Genomic DNA, 16,227 nt, shown 5'->3' on the forward strand with positions numbered 1-16,227 from the left:
CCTTGAGACTTGGTATTGTTTACACACCAAACAGCAAAGTCAGTAAAATGCCCCAAATGGGTGTCCTAAGGCTGAACCTACCTCATTATATTGTTAAAAACCACACTAGAAAAGCCCCCAACCCAAAGAAGCCCCCAACCCAAAGAAGCCCTCTACTCTCTGGGCATGCGTAGTGAATTAAGAGAACTGTATCTTTAAGATGAAGTAAGAAAAATACTAACCAGTAGTTAGCTATGGGGTGGGACAAGTAGGTTTAACTAACTTTGTCATGATTTCAACCGGGTGTGCATGCTAGGAGGAAAAGTCCCCCATGCACCCAGCGCTGCGATAAACCAATGTCAGCTTTCTAAACTATCATTTGTTTTGGAGAGTTTTCTTGGTTACGATTTTCGTTAACAAGATGACAGTACCCAAATTATTATTATTTTTTTTCAGCACTGCATCGCAGTTTGCGGTAGTGCTGGGGCTGGTAAAGTTATATCATGGCTGTAGAGCTCTTACCAGCCTGCAAGCTACCAACCTACATTAAAAGATACCAAGATGGTGTGGCAGTATAACCAGGTTAACAAGGCTGAGAGTTACAGGATAATCTACTCAAGAAGTTATTGAGGCTATAACTATGGCTATAGGGGCCCAAAGTAATCTGCTTCCCAGATATGTGGTAAACTTTCAAAGTGGTGTAAAGTAACCTACTGCAAAGGCTCATCCATTGGTATCACAGTTGATTTTGCCAGCCTAAAGATACTGGCTACCATGGGTTGGTTTGTTGGTTTTTTTTTAACATCGTTATCTGAAAGAGGCTGGATAGCAAAACCTCCCAGTGAAGACCTTACTAAAACTCTTCACAATTCTTATTTATATACCTAGCTCTTGTTTATAGGCTACCCTAGAGACCTTTAGGAGTGAAAATTTCTGTATGTTGGCTGAAGTCTAGCAGTGTTTCCTTCCATAACTTTCATAGACTCAAAATCTAGAGCAGCTTGGGAGGGACACCAGAACATGCCTAGTCCAGCCACACGTTTTTGTGTGGGAGCTTTCACCTACCAAGTGGAGGGCTCCTAACTTGGGACATATACACTGAGATTTCAACACCCATGGTAATTATCTTAATTTCCTTCATAAGTAGTGGAGAGAAATAGATGAGAGAGAACATCTGGTCTGATTTAGATGTCGTCTTCTTGTTCTGTCGTCCTTCAGTGGTATTTATCTCTCCTTAGTGAATATAAAGGGAGTGCAGATGATTAATTCAGATATAGATATCTATATATTTATACCATGTAAGCATCTACATTTGTCATCTATAATGACAGCATTTTATTTTAAAAATTCTTTTAAAAGTCTGCTAGCTGTTTCCAGATTGCTCCCTGCAATTTAAATTAAAGCAAACATAAATTGCAGTGATACCACATATATAACAGGACTCTTTAGTTGTCTTTGGCACCTCTCATTTGAAATTTCGTTATTGGGTCTGGACTACTATAACTGGGAGCTGTCTAGGGCTGCCAGAACCACTCCACCTTTTAGGTGGCTCTTGATTGACTTCCAGCTCAATTTATCTCTACTTTTCTCTGTGTTCCTTTAGAGTTAGGGTTTGGCAGGTTCTCTGGAGGCAGGAAGCACTGGGGTAGCCAGTGGTGATACCCTGCCTCAGGCTCACCCCAGCTGGGGTGTGACATCTGTAAATAGTGCTGATGGTCTTCTTGGGGCTGGAGCTGTGGGTACTTATGGGCTGTGTCTGCTTTGTTTCCAGCCATTGTGCTGATGATAACTGCCTTCATCCCATTGCTGCTTTCCCCTTGGGAGGACTGTCTTAGCTAATGTCATGTATAGTATTTTATTCAATTAAGCTGTTCAGCTTACTTTGATGAGTAAGTTAGCAGAACTGATAGGAAACACATTATAAATGATGACAGATAAAAGTTATTTCGCAACAGTAGCAAGTCCCCAGTGACTTCCTCTGCTCTGCCTTCTGCTTTCAGTTAGTGACCACCTTCTAGCGTCCGCTGATTAAAACATTTCACAATTGACATCTGTTTTTAACCCCATATGTTTTGATTGCAGCTTTTGTGGGTATTCTTTGTGTAGAAACCGAGAGCAAGCCTCGAATTTCTGTAGCAATAACTTTCCTTTGTGTTGAATTTTTGCTTGTATTTTTCTTTCCTTCTTGCTTGCATTCCCATAGAAGGAGGACGTTTTCATGACAACATAATCTTTTCTTTTACAGAAAAAATCTGAAATCATTTTTTGCAAGATACAAGACGTTGCAGTGGACAAGTTCTTATGCTTTGCCAGACTTCCCTTACGATGTCAAGTGCATATTGGCAGAAAAAAAATGCCCTGATCACAGTATGAGAATAAGGATTATTGAATTTTTACAAGCAGACATGACAAAATACCTAGAAGGATCACTGTGAGTAAACATTGTTAGATTTATTTGGGGGCATTACCAACTGGCTGCAGAAGTAAATTTTCAAATAAATGTAAAGCCATTCTCTTTAAGATGCTTGCTTAAATAGAGGAGGTTAAGGGCCTGAAACCTGTTGAAGCCAACAGGAAGACTTCATGCAAACCTTAAAGCTCTTCCCTTTGTTATGTGGAGGGAAATCGATAGTCTTGGAAATAGTCAGTTTAATGTATATCAGCATAGACTTCAGACAGTGTCTAATACTGTCTAGAATACCAAGTATTTCTTTTACATCTCCATCTTGTTTGCACAGGTATCCGAACAGTCAGCAATATAACATTGTTGTCAATGCTCTGCTGCAGGCATACCCGTTCCTTGATGAAGATGGGAATGGCTTTGTAAGTACTGTAAAGAGTACTCTGTCTTGAAAAATACAGTTGGTTGGGATTTTTTTTTCTTCACGTAATCAATCACAAGAAAATAACCTAGTTCAGAGGAAATCAATATTGATTTCTTACATACTGGCTGTATTCAGAGCTGTAAGCTTCACTTTGATATGTTTGGCAAATCACATTCTTATTTCATTAATTAAAGATTAATCCAGTTGTAGCCATTCCTCAAATCCACTGTGAGATCATGCAGACTTGTACATGACGTCCCTGGTTACTTGTTGGGTACAGTTTCCTTCTGAATTGATTTCTCCCAAAGAATAAATTTAAGTAAATGTGACTTATGTTTTTAAAAACAAAGAAGCCAAGCCTTTAGAAAATTGTCTGTATGAGGACTACCATATGATTGATGGTCTTGCAATGCACTATTATCACTTGTGTGTTAGATGTCTAGCTACAGCATGCAGTAATACTACTGCTTTAAGTATGTTGGGAATCTAGGCCTAATTAAAAAAAAATATTTAAAAACACTGGTTGGGATCTCAGTGAGGACGTAACAAAAAGCAGTGGAATGAGATGACTTAAATTTGAACTACAGTTTTTCACTCTTGTGACCCAGAATACGTATCTGTGGTCTCAGAGGACAGTGTTCACCTTTTGACTTCACATTATTGCTTTGCCATGTGATACTTTTATAGCATCTTGTAAAAGCTTGTGAGACTCAGTGGGAATAGTTAGCTTATATAAATATATATCTCGTGTGCAGTTACTGCAGAAAGCAACAAAATTTTGAGAATAAAAACAAAAGTGAGGATTAAGGGGTGGCTATTCTAGTTCTCCCCTGAGCCCAGGCATTGTAGGAGGGAAGGGACTAAAGAAAACAAACACATCTCAGAGAGGAGAGAGGGAGCAGAAGGATCAGAGAGCAGCAACCCACCCTTCTTTTCAACCAGGATACCCCTCTGAATACCCCGGTGGGGGTCTCCAGACGGGGTCCAGGATAATGCTACAGCTTCATCTGACTCCCTTTGTGAAGGGGAGCTGGAATGACATTCCGGTCGGGTCTGAAGACCTTTTTACAGCCTTTAACTTTTAAAAACTGTTTTTAAATGGAGATTCTTAAGCTAGATTTTCAAAGCACTTTAATTGCAGCAGGACCATAGACTGGGTAAAACTGTTTATAGCTCCATTTTTTGTGAAAATGGCTCATCGCTTCCCAGATCGACCCCAGAACTGGTGCTGGCAAAAGTTACATGATGGGGCAGAGACTTCAGAGTTGTTCTTTATCTTTTGATATTTCTCTCGTGCTTACTAGAAAGCATATCTGGAAGAAACCATGATAAGTAAGCACGGAAGCGGGAATTAGCAGTTTGAGCAGTTTGCAATATTGCTAGTCTAACGCTTCTGAGCCAGCCCCTCTCCATTGCCTGGGTTGAGGCAGGAAAAAATACACTAAAGGTGTATGTCTGTATACTTAAGTTTGGAGGAAGGGGTGAGAATGAATTGCTATTTTTATTGGCCCTACTGTTAGACATTCTGTTCTTCCTTCACCATCATAAAGGCTATAAATACCTCTTTTTTTTTCTTGATCTGAGATAGTTGTGTGTTACAACAGCAACGGCTTAAAACAAACCCTACAACATATGCACAGCTACTTAGCATGAGACTTCCAGTAAAACTGAATTCATATACCTTTAAGAAACAAATGAACAACAAAGATTGGCTAACCACCATTCTGTCATCTTTTCTCAGAAAAAGTGTCTTCAGCAGCTCAAAAAATGGAAGTTTTTGTAGGCTTTTCTTTTAAAATCGCCGCAGGTTAGCACGGGACTATAAGAGCTGCTGCTTGCTGTTCCTGATAACAGTATTGAATCACAGGTCTTGTAAGATGTAAAATATTACTTACTGAGAGGTTTTTAATACCTTAAACTTATTTATCTATAACAATTAGACAGTTATGATTACAAATTTTGAATAGTACATTGAAAATATTTAAGAAAACTACCATCAATAAAATAATTCAGAGATGAAGCAGAAAGCTCTTTATTTGGGGACCAATAGCTAAACGTAGAAAAGGAAAACTGTAACATGAGAGTAATATTTTAAGCAAAAATGCTAGTTACATTAGTTACTAAATAACATATATATAAAAACTTCTGGAGATGCAGTTCATATAATGTATTTCTGGTGTCTACATTGGGAAGAGAAGAATAGCACTATGGAAGTTCTTGTTTCTTTCTGTGGACTCCAAAGGGAGCCTCAGGTAACCAGCTGTGCACGGATATCTGTGTCTGATAGATAACCCCCTTCTTTCGGTGTGTTGTAAGGCTGGAGAAGGGCACACACCGAAAATGGCAATTCAGCCGGGCAGGCCTCTGAGAATAATGGTTTCCAGGACTGGTAGATTAATAAAGTTATCTGAGTTTGTTTAGAATACCAACAAACGTGTTTTCAAATATTGGGACTTCTAATTTCTCGTCAAAGTTCAAACTGAACTAACACATACAACATTTTAAAGAAAATTAATCTCCATTTAATCATGAAATAGATTGTTAGATTTCTGATGTATAATGTAATGAATGCAACATTTGTAAGTAGTTACAGACAAATAGGTTATAGGGAAAAAGCCAAGGCCAGAGTCACAGCAGTCAAAAGAAACTTGGCATGACGCTGTTTCTTGACCACTCGCAAGATACTACTCTATTTGTATTTATTCCTTTTACAAGGGTTGCAGCCAACCATTTAGAAAGAGTCACTGCCCTTATTTCATTTCATTTCTGCTAACATGTTGAAAATTGTATGGTTTCAAGAAAACCTTACATGAGGAAAGAAGAGAGGGCTCTCTCATCCGCACTGCTTGCCAGTGGGCTTTGCGTAAGCAACTCCCTTAAGCTCAGGGCTGCCGAGCAGTGCTGTGATGCCGGTGAAACCCGGGATCCCAGTGCTGACATGCCTGACTTATGTAACTGCTGCACACAAAATGATTATTTGCTAGTAAATTACTGCTTTTAATCTGTGTGTAATCCTTTCCCTCCTATGACAGATAGACACAGACTAATCCTTCTGCTCCCTTACAAGCATTGTAAACCTTCCTGGGGTGGTTTGGGCTTTTTTTTTGGGGGGGTGGGGTGGGGTGGTGGAATTAATAGAAAATAAAGTTATCAGCTCAAAAATGGTAATGAAAGCATCCTTTTTAGAAGATGCATTACCTGCTAGGGAAACTACATAAATGTATGTGCTCACAGTCTCATTCATGAAATAGTTATGTGAGAAGGGACTTGGCTAAGCTTATGAGAATCCTATTACAGAAATAGATTTAGTTAAAACTCTTAATGTGTCTGAGGACAGGAGGATGAAACAGCTGAATGTTTTGAACTTTGAGGGATATTTAAAGCTCTCTATAAGTGTCAGCATATTCTTTCATGTGAAAGATTAAGTGAAAATGTCTTCTAGCCAAACAAAGGTTTTCAAAAGAAAGAAACGGCGCAAATCTCAACTAAGGGGATATTTAAATTGTCAGCTGCTAATATATTCTGCAATGATCATGTTTTAAAATATTTTAACATCTGTTGAACACTTCAGAGAAGCATTAAGCTAAGGTTTTTATTTGCTTGTTTCTTAACAGCCTTAAAATAACAATGTTCCAAATAAATTTTGCTAGGCATATAACGTCGGGGTATTTGCATCAAAATATAAATGCATAGGGCCAGAACTTAGATGTGTTTAGGAACCTTAATGGTTCGGGCAGATAGCAAGCGGGATTTTCAAGGCATGTAGTCACCTTACTGCTTTTGAAAACAGTGCTGGGGTGTAACACTTAAATTGAGGCTGTAAATACGCCTTGTGAGAAGATTGCGGGAGCAGTTGTGCTCTATTTCTAATTGTTATGTTTAGGTTGGTGATGACATGACTCCTGTTCTGGCAGAGTCCTAAGTCTGAAGTTTACATACTAGAAATGCAGATGGGTTTGTTTTCTTTCCAGTTCTCGGACGTTCAAGTGTGACTGGCAGTGAGAGGATACTTCTGTAAGGGCTTGTAGATGGGTGGCAGAAAGTGTCTCCCCAGGAAGGACACACCTGCCCTGGCTGGCCCAGGTCTGCTCAGAAGAGCTGAGGTTGACACCACAGGGGTGGTATTCTCGTAGCTCTTCCACTGTTCTTTTTCACCTTTACTGGAGGTCTTGCTTTTAGGATTGAGGGCCTGTAAATCAGCTAGTTCCCTAGGGAGGTGGGAGCAGTATTTTCAGCAGGAGAAAGGCTAGGTCACAGTGCCTTCACCACCACCTCTTGAGACCCTCCGATCTGTATCTCTAGGTGAGAAAGGCAGGCATGTCAGACTCTCTGCAAAGAAAGATACTGTACTACTCAGTCTACTTTTACTGAATTCTGGTTTACACCAAAGTTAACCCTTAAAGCCATATGACCTTCACTAATAAAGGACACCATTTTGGTAAGAAATTTGGGGTAATCATTCTTCTGTTTATATCGTGGTTCAGTATGTCAGTGAGTACAGGCTTGAGTATAGTATTAAGTGACTATAGTATTGGAGTAAATTTTAGAAAATGAGGTAACAGCTAGTTGAATCTCTCGTGCCACGTCCTGTCATTTACAGTCACTTTTCTGACCAATTTTTGTTCCCTCTGACTGTTGAAAAACCCTCAATAACTGGAATAAGCAGTTGCTTTTGAGGGTCTGACAAAACATTTTCAATATTCACAGCTGCAGGTTTTGTCTGCAGACATGTTTAACAGCCTTTGCTTAGTAATTGCTTCCCCACGTGCCGATAGTTAGCATGGCTGGGTCCCGCCCCAGGACGCCCAGCCGGGAACTGCAGGTAAACAGCCGTCTGTCTGTAAGGATGCATGAGGAAGTTGCTGTCCATCCAATTTTCAGAAGTGATTTTTCAGTACCCAAGTAAAAAAAGACACAAGTGTGATTAGAAGCAGTGGGGCCACATAAACTCCGTCTTTGGCTGCCAAGAGTGATGAATGGTTCCATTAAAGAGGGACTGCATCCACTTGCAGTGCAGAACTGCCTTTAAGTTGCAATTTACATGCCTTGAGGAGTCTTACAAACACTAGGACCTACTTAAATGATCCTTTTAATTCAACAGTTGTGAGTTCAGTTTAATAATACACTCGATCCAGTGCAACTGTAGGCTCCCCGCAAAAGGGAGCGCATCCCACTGTGTCTTTCCCTCTCCCTTGTGTTAGATACAACAATTGTGCAACTGCACAACCAGTCAGATGCTGTCAGAGGCAGAGGAAAAATAATCCACTGAAAAAAATGCCATTAGTTTTCTGTGGCATCAGTGAGCTGATCTGATTCACTGTGTAGTTTCATGACTTGATGTCATGAATGGAGCATCCCAAAGTAAGAGCTGAGAAAAGGAAAGCAAACTGTGGTTTCACTGACAGCCCTGTTTATACTGGATAAATCTAACCCTTAGGTTCAATTACTGTCATCCTTAACGAACCACGGCAGTGCCAGTAGCCTCGCTGTTTAGTTGCCATATACCACAGGTGCTTGTGTTTCCTTCAGTCGTGAAGCCACCAGTATGCTGATGCCACCCTATGAGTCTTTTTCTGCTTAGTGGCAAACACTTTTTTATAAAGTAGAGTTAGATAAAACAAAGTGATCTGCTTTAGGAATGGGGCAAATTCTTGAAAGGTACTGGTGATGACGGATTTTTTTTTCCCCTGTACAGTTGCTATGGAAACGGGCCCTTAAAGATCGTTTCAAATACGTGCGGAGACCCATTGAAGATGATGAGCAAGTCCTGAGGAACAAATGCAAGTTTGGCCACAGGCGAGGACAGAGCAGGAAATCTTCATTTGCTGAAAACAAACCTGATGATGTCCAGGTGCAGGTAGAGGTAAGATTTTTGGTGCTTAACTGAGTTCCATGTCTTTCAGCTCCTCTGCTGATGGTAAGGCCACCAGCCAGTAAAGGGGAGAATGAAGTGATCTCATCCTATTTAAACTCATTTTGTATCGAGTTTGTCCTATAGGCAGACCCTTGCCTTTTTTTCATTTCTGGAGAACTAAGTATCAACAGTGGAGCTAAACCCGATACTGGATGCTTTGCACATTTGTTGTCATTTAGAGTTGTTGCCAGTTGGATAGAAAATTCTGTCTTTTTTAAAAAATGCAATATTCCTATTCTGCTTTAGGTTGTACACCTCCAGTTAGAGTGAAAAACAATAGAGGCTTATGTCTAAGAGCTGAAACCTCTGTACAAATAAGAATGCAAAGAGACATTTGAGCTGGTAGCAAATGGCCGTATCCTACTGTTGCATTGCACTTTGTTATATAAAAGCTGTTTGTGTTGATGTGCGATATACATAAGGATGCTTATGAATGTATGCATACAGTTGCTTTAGTTGCTATCCCTTTAGTTAGAGAATTCAGAGAGCTATCACTGTCCAGTAGGTGTTTGAAGCATGCTAATTAATTTATACACTTTCATAAATACACTAAGGTTCCAGTTATGCTTTGCCAATGCTCCTCGCCCTTCCTTGTGCTGCAATTAAAATGTGGTAAAATTTAAACAATTGTAAGAATGTGATAAAGAAGATATCTAAGCAGGTATTTGACTTTGGTAAACAGCAGGATGAACATGTGTAAACTAGACATATGTATTTAGGGGAGCAAGAGTGGTTTGCTGGATGCATTTCTGTATACATTGCCCTTGTATTAGAAGGTAGGTGTAGTTTTCTATCCAAAATGCAGATATATGTTTGGGGTTTTTAGTGTGTTTTTTTTTTTTTTTTTAGAAGCTTCAGTAATTTCTGTTTATCCCCTTTTGATTAATGTATGCAGGAATAAACAATTCCCTCTTTTTGCCTGCTTTAGTTGAAAGGTTTGCAGAATGTGTGAAGTAAGAAACCTTTACTTTGGGTGCAAAATAATAAACAGTCTTGCATGCACTAAAGGAAAAGTGATAGGCTCTTGGTTTTGTGCATGCATTAAGAGTTAGCCATCCTTTATCCACTAATGCTTGGAAAGGGCAAATGTGGGTCTCTTTTATCACATCAGCTAGTTGAGAAGGGCTTTGCAGTGATCCTGTCGGGACTGCATGCTCAACTTCATTTTTGTATAGAGAAGGTGTAACTGCATTGTGCTGTGTATCTGTAAACTAGGAATCACCACTCTCTTTAACTGCATTGCCCAAAGCCATCACTGGTCATCCCTTGTTTGCTTTAGAAATTGAAGAAGAAAGTATGTTCCATCTCTTCTAAAGTCCTAGGCTTTCTGCTAGTCTTAATGTTGTAAGCAAATAAGGGTTAAACTGGAAGGAGGCAAGAGGATGCTATGTATCCCTAAAGAACTTTTCCTTTCTTTCTCTCATTTTTCCTGTATCCTGAACATATATATATAAAAATAAAATAAAAATGCAAGAATTAACACTTGTGGAGCCTATTAAGGATTAAGAACGAGTCCCACAAAATTGAGGGAATCATAACTTTCATAGTTTTAAATGTGTTTCTATATTGAAAGCAGGTATGTCTGGCTCTGAGATCCTAAATTATGTCACTACAAACGTGCACAGAGGAACAAGAGGTTTGTTTAATATTCTTTTAAAGAAATGCAATGTGAGGTTTTTCATTCTATATATTTAGGAACACACATAAAGGCACCTTTCTGCCAACCCTTGGCACTAACTACTTTGTGATATATTTAAAATGCTAAACAAAGAGCCTCAAAAAATACATACTTGGTCTAGAAGCCAATATGACAGACAAAACCAAATTATATTCAAATTATCGTTAGCCAGATCCCCTTGCCTTCATCCCTTTTCCAAGTCTGGAAGAACAGATCAGCCTTGCATGGACTAGAAGCCAACACATCAGCATTATTTAAGGTAAAAAGGTGGGAAATTAATTCCAGGTTAAGGACACCTTTGGACAATAACCAGTGAAGGATTCCTAGCCCCTTTGTGTCACCACACTGCCCCTTAGATAGGCAGAGTAGGACATTATAGGTCAGAGTAGGGCATTATAGGTCAAAATCAACTGGCAAACAGTGCAGATGGAAGAGCACATCTGTTCCCAACAGATGACCTACTTAGCAGCCACACAGCTGACTTCTGTATTGAGCTTTAGTTTCTGAACAGTTGCAAGATGTAACTCTGTCAAATGTGCTTTGTGTCAGTGTAATCTTGGCTTGTTAATGGTATGAAACTGATAAAAAGATTATTTACTAATAGGAAATGCCTCACTGGCATACCTGGCGTTCGTTTTTATATAAAAAGAGTAATAAAGCTATTACTGCTAAGAAAATCCCTAACCACTCTTTCTATTTCATCATGTGGAAAAAACAGTTGCTTGCCAAGACAAGCTTCCTGTGATGTTTTGGGATGTGCTCAGAGCCACAGATGATGTCTGCCCTTTGGTCTGTCCAAGCCCCATTACTTGCCAGCATGCATTCCTCCTCCAAACACAGCACGAGCATTACTTGGCCTCCCACGCAGGGCATTGCTTCCAGATGCAGCATCTGGCTTTCTCCTCCAGTTTCTTTAAAACATTTGCTGATGTGTTCCTCATTACAGAGCATTATATTCAAGCAAGATTGAAGAGTATACTCATTTTAGAGTGGCTACCATCACAGGAAGTTGGACATCTGCTGATATGATTCCTGTACAGGGAAGATAAGCAGGAACGTTGAAAGTGGTGAATGTGCAAATTCTCTGCCAAGAGGACCAGATAAAAATCAGAGAAGACCTCTGTGCCAAGAGGACTAGATGAAAATCAGAGAAGACCTCTGGCCCAGGAGGTGTTCAGGTCGAAGCTGGGCACCATATCTGCTTGCTTTGGTGGTATCATGTAGTACGAGAGCAGTGAAGCTGTTGAGAACATTCTTGCCGTAAGGCCGAGGCTTCCCCTTAACTAATGAGGCTCGGAGAGAGAGCTTGTCTCAGTGAGAATGGATGGGCCTCCTGGTTTTAAACAGGAGGAGAGTTGTTGAAAAGTTGTGTGATGGGCTTCCTGAGCTTGGCCAAAATCTATATTAGGATCACCTTGGGTGCCCAGAGCCAGTTTAATGATGAGGCCTGAAAGACTTAACCTGCATAAAGTACATGGTTCAGGGCAGATGTAGAAAACAGTCCCAGAACCAGCCAGCACGAGGGAACTGATTGTTGAAGGAAGCCAGCCATTTAATGGGGTGAAGCAGATGATCTATGCTGTCTTTCGCCTTTACCCTTCCTCAGCCTGCGCAACCTTTTGCCAAAGTTGTACTGATACCGAAGCTGGGAGTCTGCCTGAGCCTCTGGGGGTGGTCTTAGGGCTAATTTTGAGGAGAAAAATGGTGATGGAGAAGTTCCTGCTTTTGGGTGCTTCACAGGAGTTTACCCCATTGGCTTTATGCTTATCATGATCTGTAAATTGTCTTTTCTGATGACAGAAGGAATCAGGATTGAGTGATGTCCAGCTTGTGAGCTAGAGTTTCTTTTACCTTGAATTAGGTAAGTTAGGCAAGTTAGACATTTCCTAGGGATGTGCTTTTCTTTGAGGTGGTAACTAACATCATGTTTGCCAATGAGGTTATGCCACAGCAGGAGTTAGAAACTTGAAACAAGGTTTCAAGGCGTGTGGAGAGAGTAGGATTTTGGAGGGGATGGCTGGAGAAAAAAGAAGGAATGAGGAGAAAAAAAAGGCATCAGCAAGGGAAAAAGGAAACCAAATTAATCAAATGTTCATCCTTCGAGAGTTTTGCAGACAACTTGTGCGTGAGATGCAGAAACTCTCTTGGCTAAGTCTTGTGGTTGAGGGGCACTATTGGCAGGTACAGCATTAGGTGCCATCTATACTGTGAATGCTGTATACAGATGAAGCAGGGGTGATAGCCTTTTTTCCTCTAAGATTAAAAGTCTCCAAGTCAAGTGCTTGAATGTCTGCACAGCCAGAATGTGACTGCGCATATACAAATGATCGTTCAGTGGCTGTACTGTTGTAATGTGATTTTTCCACTAAAACTTTGATGTGCATACACAGTGTGTGGTGTTGCTCAGCTAATATTTTAAAATGCTTTTAGAGTCAAAGCAAAAGCTTTAAACACAAATTCCTGGTGTACATCTTCTGCTTCACCTTCTTATTTATGTCATTCAGTATCTCCATTGTTCTGTGAGTTAACATAGTGTGAAATACGGGTTGTCCCTTGGTAGAGGAAAACAGATTTCACCCATTTTGCTTATGCTTTGTGTTTAGCAGCTTACGAATCAGAAAGCAGTTGTGGTTAGAAATAAACTGACTTATGTAGCTTTGAAAGTTTGCAGTTAGCATTGGCATGTAAGTCTAGCTCTGAAAGTGTCTGCCTGGCTCAAAAGGGTAATTATGTGTAATTAAAGCAGAGCCTGCTTTAATTAAACTTCTCATTTGAGTACAAGTCAGCGTGGATCCTGCCCGCAGTAGGTTACATGCTCATTTTGCATGAAAGCAGTCTGTCCATGCTGTTTCACCTGTCTTTGTGTTTAGTGTTTGGACATGAGAGGTGGCGCAATTGCGATGCCTTCTCAGTTCTCTCCCACCCTCTGGGGCAAGAAGATGGGCCCTGAGTGGTGTCCAGTTTACTGTCTGCTTTTCAGATTCAGACTTGTTCCAGATCAGTCTGGGCTGTTTTGGGTTTTTCTGAAGAAATTTTCACTTTCTAATGATCATAACCCGGTTTGAGCATTCCTCCTGATATAAAATGTCCCTGTGTTCAGCATACTGAATGTCATTATGATGAACCTGAAAGTCACCACAGAAAAAGGGCTGTCCCTTACAGCAGTGGTATTAAAAACTGTTCTGTACATTGCGTTTTTATGATGCCTTGTGTCTGTAGATATTCCAGACAAAATAGAAAGACCCACTTTTCGGTATTCAAAAATCAAGGCACAAGATTCAGATTATGCTCACTTAACTACCTGTGAAAGCTGTTTCTCATCCTCAAGAAGTTACAAAATCCAATTAATGGAAACGATTATCCCAAGCAAGGGCCCCACCATACTCCCAGTGTGAGTATGCAAGCATCATATTCTTCGTTTAGGCAGAGAGAAGACACTGAAACTGCTACTGTCAGGCTTTCTTGTGTAAGTACCTTGAGCATTGATGCTAACTCTGATACAGGTAGACTCAGCAAACAAGAGGTGTTAGTGCATCAACGCTCTAAGCAATAACATGACTTGGAGTATGCATTGGCATCTAGCAAGGAAAATTTGAAATATTTTTATCAAAGGCAATATTATTAGCTGCTGCTGGGAGCTGACAAGATACTGAAAGAAGCAATAATGAAAGGCAATGCAACAGCTGTACCAACACTGCTACTCATCAGCAACCCAGTCCCAAAGTACGGTGTAAAACAAGCTCCTACTCAGTGCTGGCACCCGCGAACCTTTCTATGTGGCACTGCTGTTCCAGAAGATGATTCTCATTATTGCATGGTTTCTACCCTTTCCAGCAAGCAGATTAGTCTCCATCCAAAAGAATTCCCTTAAAGGAATATTCCCAAAGCATCCCAGGTGAGGCACCCGATTCTATGGTTGGCAGTGAAAAGACCAGCAGGATGCAGTGCAGTGTCCCCATATCTATCCCTTTAACACTACTGGTCCTATTTGAATTCACTCTCTCAAACTGAGGAGTAAGTAGGTCCTGTTGGCATTCTTCAAAAAAGAGATCTTGATCTCTGTCGTTAGCAAAAGCTAGGCTGTATTTACCATTCAGGAGCTGGTGTAAACCCTTGTAAAGAGCAAGAGGTGCCTGCTGTCCTCATCAGAGGAGCTTTCATCACTCCGTGATTAGGCAGATGTGTTACTTTGGCGTTGACATTAATGACTTTTAAGATTTATGATGCTGGCTTTCAACAGTAACTGTAAGCTTAGCCCTTGGTGATACACATCATGCATAAGAATTGCTCCCTTCTTCCCCACAAAGAGATGTAGCAGCTTTACTTCCTTGGCTGTGGCACTGACTAATAAAAGTGCCCCACTAGCTGAGGCTTTTTACAAGAATATGATAATATAATCTCTAGCTGCATCTTAGGAAAAATCAAGGTCCATCAAAAGGACATTAAGGAATTCGGCCTTTATTTAAAAGCCTGTCTCCGACCAAATGACTCTTGCTTCAGGAAATGGGAGACATGAGGGATTTGGAGTCTAGTTGTTTTATGTATGCATGTTTTCTTGCTTTAATGTGAGCATCTTAATACAATGTACTTGTATATGGTTCCAAGTAGAACTGTGAATATTAACTGGAGGTCGCTGTCAAAAGACATCTGGAGCATGAGCAAAGAGCCTTACAACCTGCGTGGCTCCTAGATCTAATGGCTTTAGTCACAGATATCTGAGATGCCAAGAAGTTAAGGGTGGTTGGGGCATGGGTAGTCAGGGATGGGCCCCCTACTGCTGTCACCCTTTGCATGTGAATCCAACAGAAGGTCTAAGAGCCTTGGCAGGACCATCCCTCAGGCAAGGTCTAGGTTACACTGACATACAGGTGCTGGATATCCTCTGCTTACCTTATTAACTTCCTTTCTGCATCCTTTTGACCTTTTTCTCTATTCTGCAGTACTTCTTAGGAGTTTGTGACATAAAGGCAGCTTGTTTTTAAAAGGCATTGAGGTAAATTCTCATTTGTTCCAGAAAGACTATTTTTTTTTAAATCAAACTTTTTATTATTTAAAAAGAAATTCTTTACATTATAAATTATGTACGTTGCCAAGTAAGACAAAATTCTATATTAAAAAATAATTAAAGATCACCAGTTAACATTCTCCTTATTACTGCAAGGGAAATGGGTGTTACTGGTGACACAATTGAAAATCTGGCCAGAGGAGTTTGGATGACCTCAGGAATGAAGGATTCCTCATTTAAAAGCGTTATTTTTTAGTTCTCTCCTGCACATATGCTAACCTGTTACCTTTGGCTTCTTTTCTTCAGATATTGAGATAGGAGATCCTTGCTTCGTTCTAGATAGGATTGCTTTTCTGCAGTGTATTGAAATAATTGAGGTTTAACCTTTTTGTCGCAATTCTACTGCAATATTGCTGTGCTGTCACTAGCTTTCTTGCTTTGGTAGTTAAAGCAGAGGGGATCTAGAGTCCTCCCTAAATTAGCATGCGATAGACTGATAGACTGGTTGAGTAACCAGCTTTCCAAACCCAGATTCTTCCTGTTCACACCAGCAATGTTGAAGTTAACTACAAAAGATTTTAAATCACACTTGAACTCATTCTCCAATAAAATTTAAAATACACTGCAAAATGGTCTCCCACTGAGGTAACTTCTTTCCCTCAAAAGAAAGCTACCTCTCAGTTACCTTTCTACTTACCTTAAAAATCAACCTGTTCACAAACTAAAAACGAAAAGGAGAAAATGAAAACATTCTAAGTGAATCCTGCATTTAGGTGTGACTGAGTTAATACACATTCATTGGACTTTACTAGAAAAAAAGCAAATT

The 16,227-nt window shown here is 40.2% G+C and overlaps 1 protein-coding gene across 1 annotated transcript in view; it reads left to right on the forward strand.

Annotated features, from left to right (window-relative positions):
* SAMD3 (sterile alpha motif domain containing 3) overlaps positions 1-16,227 on the forward strand; it is a 38,362-nt gene that overhangs the window by 13,704 nt on the left and 8,431 nt on the right. The window contains exons 4-6 of the mRNA XM_009807471.2: positions 2,225-2,410; positions 2,718-2,802; positions 8,500-8,667. Coding sequence (XP_009805773.1) covers positions 2,225-2,410; positions 2,718-2,802; positions 8,500-8,667 — 439 coding nt within the window. The remainder of the gene's footprint in view (positions 1-2,224; positions 2,411-2,717; positions 2,803-8,499; positions 8,668-16,227) is intronic.

Source organism: Gavia stellata, chromosome 2 (assembly GCF_030936135.1).
Source record: "Gavia stellata isolate bGavSte3 chromosome 2, bGavSte3.hap2, whole genome shotgun sequence".
NCBI lineage: Eukaryota > Metazoa > Chordata > Aves > Gaviiformes > Gaviidae > Gavia > Gavia stellata.